Source organism: Cebus imitator, unplaced genomic scaffold (genome assembly GCF_001604975.1).
Source record: "Cebus imitator isolate Cc_AM_T3 unplaced genomic scaffold, Cebus_imitator-1.0 Scaffold208, whole genome shotgun sequence".
NCBI lineage: Eukaryota > Metazoa > Chordata > Mammalia > Primates > Cebidae > Cebus > Cebus imitator.
In genome coordinates, this window is record NW_016107523.1 from 3544140 (window position 1) to 3552273 (window position 8134).

The 8134-nt window shown below is 37.5% G+C and overlaps 1 protein-coding gene across 14 annotated transcripts in view; it reads right to left on the minus strand.

Annotated features, from left to right (window-relative positions):
• The window catches only part of GK (glycerol kinase), a 78586-nt gene that overhangs the window by 37641 nt on the left and 32811 nt on the right, over positions 1 to 8134 (minus strand). For 9 of the 14 annotated variants that reach the window (XR_005203381.1, XM_037745691.1, XM_017548480.2 and 6 more), the window contains exons 5-7: positions 6197 to 6280; positions 2641 to 2717; positions 195 to 332 (exon numbers count right to left, since the gene is read on the minus strand). Coding sequence is in view for 13 of the 14 variants with exons in the window: in XM_037745691.1 (XP_037601619.1) it covers positions 195 to 332; positions 2641 to 2717; positions 6197 to 6280 (299 nt within the window). In the remaining variant the exon portion in view is untranslated. The remainder of the gene's footprint in view (positions 1 to 194; positions 333 to 2640; positions 2718 to 6196; positions 6281 to 8134) is intronic. The other 5 variants (XM_017548489.2, XM_017548486.2, XM_037745694.1 and 2 more) reach the window with 1 other exon arrangement.

Here is an 8134-nt window from a genome sequence, read left to right on the forward strand (position 1 = left end):
GGAGGTTGCGGTGAGCCGAGATCGCGCCATTGCACTCCAGCCTGGGTAACATGAGTGAAACTCCGTCTCAAAAAAAAAAAAATAAATAAATAAATAAAATAAAAAGCCTGACCTGCTAGTAGAAAACAATAGGCAAGGCAGTCTAGAAAAATTTCTGAAAAAATTCTCCATATAGTCATTATATTTAAACATACCCAAATAAGCCATGAATCAATAGTCCCAAAAAGAGCTCGTTTTTCTTCAACAGCCTTTTGAACTTCTCTCACATTGTCAAGGAGCCAGCGAAGTTTCACTGCACTGAAGTAGGTGCTAAGTGGAAGGCCTGTCTTGGACTAAAACAGTTGTGAACTTCAGTCAGCGAATGAAATGTGTAACAGTTTAAAACAAAACCACCAAACCAAAGAACTCAACAAATCACAAAATATTCAAAGACTTTAAAGGCAATCCTATTGTATTATGAATAAAAATACTTTTCCTGTCTCATGGCACAGGAAATCATGTTCATGAACAAAGATTAGGGCAAAATGTTTACAGTTCAAAGGGCATCCACGTAGCAAGGTAAAGAGACAATTAAATGACACAACATCCTGTAATTAGTGACAATGTAGATATTAATTTTCACAATAAATAAGTATTGTATGTAGAACCTAGCCCAAAACTGTGCTGTTTATTTTATATTCCATGAAAATGACATATAAACTATAAAAGATCAGAGAGTATACCAAATCATAAACTAATGATCATAACCAGAAAACTGTTTTAAAACACATAAGACTTAATAATATATTTTACATATATACACACACATATTCAAATAACATGAAATTAGTAGACACTAAAGAAGAGCTCAAAGACATGCCAAATTAAAGCAACACAGGGCTGGGTGGAGTGGCTCATGCCTATAATCCCGGCACTTTGGGAGGCCAAGGTGGGCGGATCACTTAAGGTCAGGATTTCGAAACCAAACTGGCCAACATGGTAAAACCCCGTCTCTACTAAAAATACAAAAATTAGCTGGGCATGGTGGTGCATGCCTGTTATCTCAGCTACGTGGGAGGCTGAGACAAGAGAATCGCTTGAACCTGGGAGGCAGAAATTGTAAGCTGAGATCACATCACTGCACTCCAGCCTGGACAACAGAACAAGACACTGACTAAAAAAAAATAAAAAATAAAAAAACATAAAGCAACACAGAATTGCTCTATATAAAACAGCTGTTGCCTAAATTTAGGAAATATATTGAATGGAGGGAATGTGAACTGAAGAAAGGTTAACGGGTCAAAATGAAACACATATGTGCTTACCAATCTTCCTTGAGAATGAGTTAAACCCAACTCATTTGTGGTTAGTATATTAAACACTAAATTTATACATAAAGGCTGATTAAAGTTAACTAGTCAAGAAAATACATACACAAAAATAATACAACTATGTTTCCCCTCCCCATCCCTATTCTCATTTATCACCTAACCACAGAAAGTGATAACTTTTCCCTCTTATATCCTGTGACTATGGTTTTGTAAGAAAATTCAAACCAAAGGATTTAATACTTTAATGCAAACTGTAAATTAAAAATTGTAACTCAAGGTTTTCTAGCTTTCTTAAAAAAATCAATGCATAAAAATAATAGGAGATAATTTATGGAAATATTTTTGGATTTGAAGGACCTAGGGTCATCCCAAAAGATGACCTGGGAAGATCCCACAAAGTCAATGGTGAGTTAGTACATAATATCTTATTTTCATGATGTGGGTAGAAAGTGTAAAAGCTGCCTAAAATGACATCAGAGAGAAAAACATGCATCTCTTGAAGTGGAGTGCAGCTAGAGGTGAGAGTGAGGGTTGGGCAGGGTGATGAAGAGAACAGAATAGAAAATGTTTATTCAGGACAAGTCTGAAGTTATTGTGGGGGGATGGAATGGTCAGATTACTGCAACTAATGGGATTACAACAATAGTTTTAGAAGAAAATGACATAAGCATCCCATTGACAAATCAAAAGGGGATAAACACACACACACACACACACACACACAAACAAAAACAGAAAAAAGGGACTTCCTTTTAGATGCTAGAAGAACTTGGCCTTGATCTTGCTAAAAGAAAATTCCTTGTCTATTTTAAAAATTCTCTCTCCCTTCCTTTATGTGAAGAGGGATCTATATGAGGACTGAAAATTAGGCAGTTTTATTAGCCTTCTTCATGTAAACGAAGTGGAAGAGGAGTTCAATAAAGGGCTAGTGTGTCTTCTACTTTCTCTCTCTCCCTGAATCTAGATGCTTAAAAACTCAAAAGCATCCAGAACATTCTTTGATGGGCAGTAGAAAACAGCAGGGATAGATTTGGAAAGCATAGTTCAATTACAGAAAGCATCCATTGGGAAGTATGACTTAAGTCACTGAGATGCATTATAATCTCCTCCAGCCTGTCAATTTTGGGGTATTTTTGTTCCAACCCACCACAGAGCAAGAAACACAGGAAGGTAAAGACTTGAGTTGGCCTCAATTATCCGGGAAAAAGATTCTATAAATTGTATCAAATCACTATTATATCATAAGATGCTTCTTTCTAGTGAAATTTGAAAACTTTTTATTTTTTAAAAAACATTCTTATAGCAAGTATACTTTTGAAGAAATGCTTACCTTGACAAAGTTATTATTTCCTGGAATTCTTTTACTAAGGCTCTCAACAGTAGACTGGGTTCTTAGATCAAGCCACACTATAAACCAAAATATAATAAACATGAAAAACTTCATTTAAAAAGTAAGAACTTAATGAAATCACCATCAAGGATAAAACACTGATTAGTTTCTATAAGCAATTGAAATGCTATAGCTTTTAAGAGATAGAAATTAGAAAATTAGAAATGAATGGGCATATTGTTAGAGAAAAATAAATTTTTGAGAGGATTTAAAGGTTTTATGCAAAATTACAGACCAAGTTAGGAGAATAATACAAACCTTAGATGCTTATTTTGTATTATTTTTATAGAACAAAACTACAAAAAATGTTCGGAATATAGGTTCTCTAAGCACACATGAGAGCAGAGAATATGTAAAAGCTAGGCAGGCTAGTTGGTAGCACAAAATGCAAAACCCAGCATCATCATACCATATATAAAGTGTGCATCTTAACAAACTAGGGAGTGATTTGTGACAAAGACAAAGTAGAGAACTTGATTCTATTACTGAGGAAACAAAAGATGCAGTCTGTTATGTGTGAAATGCTTATTTACATTGAAATCTTTTCCAAGTAGACCCGGAATCATTAGGATACTTTTAAAGGTACCATTCTTTCTCTCTGCTGGACTGTAGAAAAAAATCTCAATTTGAATGGATCAACATTATCTTTACTAAGTAGCTATCATCTACTTTCTAACCCCCGGTAGAAAGAATGTCTGTTTTGCTTCATGATAGAAGGCTTAAGGAAGAGGAAACATTAAATAGTATATAAAGTAATTCTGAAAGGCAGCCAATAGAATCAGCTGAGCTTTATTTGCCAGATTTAAGTTTTGTACTTAACTTTGATAACTCTTCATCTATTTGTGGTCATTTGATATTTTTAGGACACTGGCTGTACTCAGATACTTCCTGAAAAGACTTAGTCTCATAGTCTATTTAAAGGACTCCAAGAAAGACTATACAAGCTTGCCCACTGCCACACATTTGAATGCTAGCAATCATTATGTAGTTTGGTTAACTCTTCATTATTACTCCATTCTATTCATTAAAAAACCAGTTCTTTCCTGTAGTGAATTTTAATCAGTTCTTTCTAATTACTTATGCTGTTATTTCTCTGGAGGGTCTCGCACTTCATTTGACAGTGGCTACTTCCAACAAGATTTAAACTGGAAACTTCAAGACAAGAAACTGGTGTCTGTAGGTGGGAAAAGCAGCAAGAAAAGACTCATTACAAACAAGAAAACAGGAGGGAAAAGAGAAAGACCATGAAAATAAATGGCCTGTAATAGATGACATCTGCATTTGCTGCCTAGTATCTTCTCCTCCTGCATCCGTTGGGGAGAGGTATTTCGAATTCTTTTTAGGAAATCAGTCCTCCCTCATCCTCAGCCATGTAGTGTGCCAGAGATTTGATCTGACTCCCAGCTCCAGGAATGGGTCTGGACCCCAGTGACTGGATCAGGAGAGAACATGTGGTCAAAGAAGTGTGTGCTCACTCTGCAAGAGTCCCTCTTCTCAGCTGACCTTGGCAGTGTGTGGCGTGGGCCTCCTGCCCTCATGAAAGGAGGAATATGCCACATCAGGAGTCATCCCAGAAAAGGCAGGCTTGGGGGGATGCAGATGATACTCTCTGAGTCTATAATCCAACAGCACCTGAACTTATCTACCCTTGGATTGCTGCTTCCATGGGAGAAAGACCTCCCCTCTGCTTTAAACTTCATTTAGTTGAAATTGAATTTTCTATCATTTGCATTGTGATTGAAAGCCATTAGTGACTTCATCATGGAGGTGGCAAGATCTCCCATGTCCAGGAAACGAAGGCAGTCTACTTTTACACAGTGACAGTGCTGTATGACTGTGACAAAAGTGGACCTCCCTTACAGGTGTTACTGGCTTACAAAAATAACTAGAAAAAGAAGGATTAGAAAAGTTTTAAATCTATGATAGGTAGAATTAACAAGCACATCTCAATCCTCAGTGTTTCAAACTACAGTGAGCCATGAGTTTAAAAATGAATTTAGTGAGGTTTGATTAACTACTTTAAAAATTGAAATAGGATGAATTCGAATGGAAAATATCAGAGTTCACTGTACTGGGTAAGATAAATATTGATTTGTGAAACTTTTGTTTTAGTTATGTGGATTTGCTGAATCATTAAGTAAAACGTAATTCTTACCAAGGGACATGAACAAATACATTTGAAAGCCACTGCTCTAGGCTTTTTTGGTTAATGACTTAAAATATTCTAGAGCAGTGTTTTCTCATATTTTAATGGATATAACATTCACAAGGGAGCTTAAAGATGGGTTCCATCCCCATAAATTCTAAGATAGTAGTTCTGGGAAAGAGGCCCAGAAATCTTGACTTTTAAATAGGTGCCCCATTTTGAGAAACACTGCTAGACTTCACAGCAGTGGTTCTTTCCTATAAAGCACACCAGAACTACCTGGAAAACCTTAAAATCCAGGCCCTACCTTGCAAGATTCTGGTTGCAGGTCTAGGCAAGGCCTGAGCCCTGAGCCTGTATATTCTCTATGCTTTTGTTAAAAGTATCTCAAGTAATTCAGTAGAATACTAAAACATGAGAACCTCTTTTCTTTCTCTTTATCTCCCTCTCTCTCTTTTTTTTTTTTTTTTTTTAGTCTCGCGCTGTCACCCAGTCTGGAGTGCAGTGACGCAATCTCAGCTCACTGCAGCCTCCGCCTCCTGGAATAAACTCTCCTTTTCAAGAGCATGTTCTTTAAAATACTTGGTGTGTTTCAATTATTTGTTAAAAAAAAAATCTAACCCCCTCCCACCCCCGATAATCAGGTGGTTCCCTGAGTCCCATTGCCCCTGTGATGCTATTGCTCCTTGGCAAGGACCACTTAGACACTTTATTCCTCACTTGAAAGTTTGCAGCTATGACTGACAATAGTGGTAAATACACAGTTAAATCCTCACCACAAAGAATCAAAACATTGGATGTGAAATCAGGGAGACCAAAATTCAAAGTTTGGCTTTGCCACCAATAAGCTATGTGACTTAGGCAACTCATTTTACCCTTCTTGGTCTGGATTCTCTAAACACAAAATAAGGAGGCTGGACTAGATAGTCTCTAAAGTCTTTCTCCTTCCATTGTTTCATGATCATAGAAAGCTGTCATAATTACTTTGTTTTTATAGTCAGACGTTAAGGCAGTTAGAATACATGGAATGCATTAGTAAAACTGCCAAAGAGAAAAATATCAGTGGTTGGTACACTACCAAGCAATTCACAAATGCTTAAAATTAATTGAATTAAGAACAAAACAATTAGAAAACTCATTAAAGAAGCTAAGATGGCAGAATTAGATTTGCAGAAGAGACCAAAAGCCAAAAGGAAGACCCCCAAGCTAGAGGACTAAGCCCCTTGTGTAGGTAATTTCTGAGAACAATCAAAAGAAATGACAGATCCAGATCTGGCAGCAGAAGTCAATTTTCCCCAACATATAGGACTTGGGAGGCTGGGAAGTGAGCAATAGCCAGAGCACAAATACCTGAGGAAGTACCAGCAGCTGGAACTGAAGAGCCAGAGGGAACAACGGCAGCTGGAACTGAAGGGCCAGGAGAAACTGGAGCAGCTGGAGCATTAGAAGAAATAAGGGCAATTCATGCTAGAGATGGCCAGGTTCAAGGTCTCTTGTTGACCATGTAGGAAATGGTAGATCACTTGGGCAAGTTCATCAGAATGAACATTTTTCTACACATTGGAGTGTAGAAAAAGAAAAGGCAGAGGCATGGAGCAGAAAGGGAACAAAGGAAGTCCAGTATGAATCTCTGATTCAATAATATTTCCATTTGGACGAAGACCAGGTAAATACCTGCTTCTTGTTTAAGATGACTCTTCTCTACCTGGCAACATATATGCATCCTAATTAGAAAAGTGGCTCAGGTGGTACATGACTACTTGTTCAACCACTAAATTGAAATGATACATGATGTTCTGAGGAAGCACAATCCTAGGGGATGTTAGACAAGAATGACAAGGAGCATGCTACAGTCTGTGTTGTGGCCATCTACTCTAAGACATGAAAGGGCTGCTTTGGGAAGGGAGGCCCCCAAAAAAGCACTTTCCTGGTAAGACAGCTGGGAGTAAAGGGCACCTCCACAGAAGGGAACAACATGTCTAGAGGGAACAGGGGATTGCTAACTTCCAAAGTAATTAGGAAAAAAATAGAAGGAAAACAGATGCCAGGGAGTCCAGAACACTAGAGAGCCCACTTCTAGAAGGTACGTCTCTCCCCTTATCTACACCAAGTAAAGCAGAATTAAATGGTTAAGACCATCAAATAGGTAAGTTAGTAAAAACAACTTGGATGATCTGAATTTATTTGTATAAAATAAAGTCACATCCAATCTGTCTGGTAGATTTAGTTTGTTCTGGAAAAAAACAAAAGTTTGAAGGGTGAAGATAAATGTAGCTCCCGTAATCCCCAGGGACTAGAGTTAGTGACATAGTAACAGTACAGAGAAATAAATTATTTTTAAAATATTTAGAATAATAAAAAAGCATAAATTTGCAGTTTTTTGTTAGTCGTAACAATAGAAGAAAAAACACAATAAAGTAAAAAAAAAAAAAAACCACTAAAATCATCTAGCTGATTTCCAGTTGACTAGAAACAAAGGCAAATAATAAATCTCTGAGATGGTCTGTCACGAGCTGCTAGGGTGATAGGAAGTGAAGTGAAGGTGAGGCTCCAGGTTACGGAATACATCCTAAGCACAGACTGCTGACAGTTACACAGAGTGTTATGAGGTTGTTTCTCCTACAAGAGACATGATAGTAAAACAGATTTAATTATGGTATTTTACCATTTGCCAAAAGCTAAGCTATTAATTAAACTGGGTAAGTGGTCATTTGCAAGGTAGAAGAGACTATATTGATAGCTGCCCTTCACCTGATGATATTCTCAGAAACAGGTGGGGCCAAAAGTAAAACAGAGAACTGGGGAAGAAAGACTTATTTACATATATGCCAAAAGGCGGGGGCTGAAACCAATTTCAGCACTTAGGTATATAAATGCCAAAATATCAATGGCTGACTTGAGTGTGTGCGATCCCAGGTAGGCTCTGCATTTCCCCTAGGAATACCTGTCATGTATAAACCAATCATTTTATCTAGCATTACTGGATGAAAAGGCCATCAGCCAGTTCAGAAGAGTGGCCCTCGCTAACAATTACTGAAGCCTTATAGTCCGTCAGGCCCTGGTTTAAGTATCCTACATGGATGAACTCACTGATCTACACCTCAAGCCTATAAGGTCTACACTTTTCATCCCCTCAGTTTAACTGTCAAGGGAACAGGCACAGAATGGTAGGAAGTGGAAAAGCTAGGATTTTCCCAGAGCCTGAATCCAGAATTAAACCTCTACATAGGTATAGCCATGATGATAACACAGTCTTTTTTTTTTTTTTTTTTTTTGAGATGGAGTTTC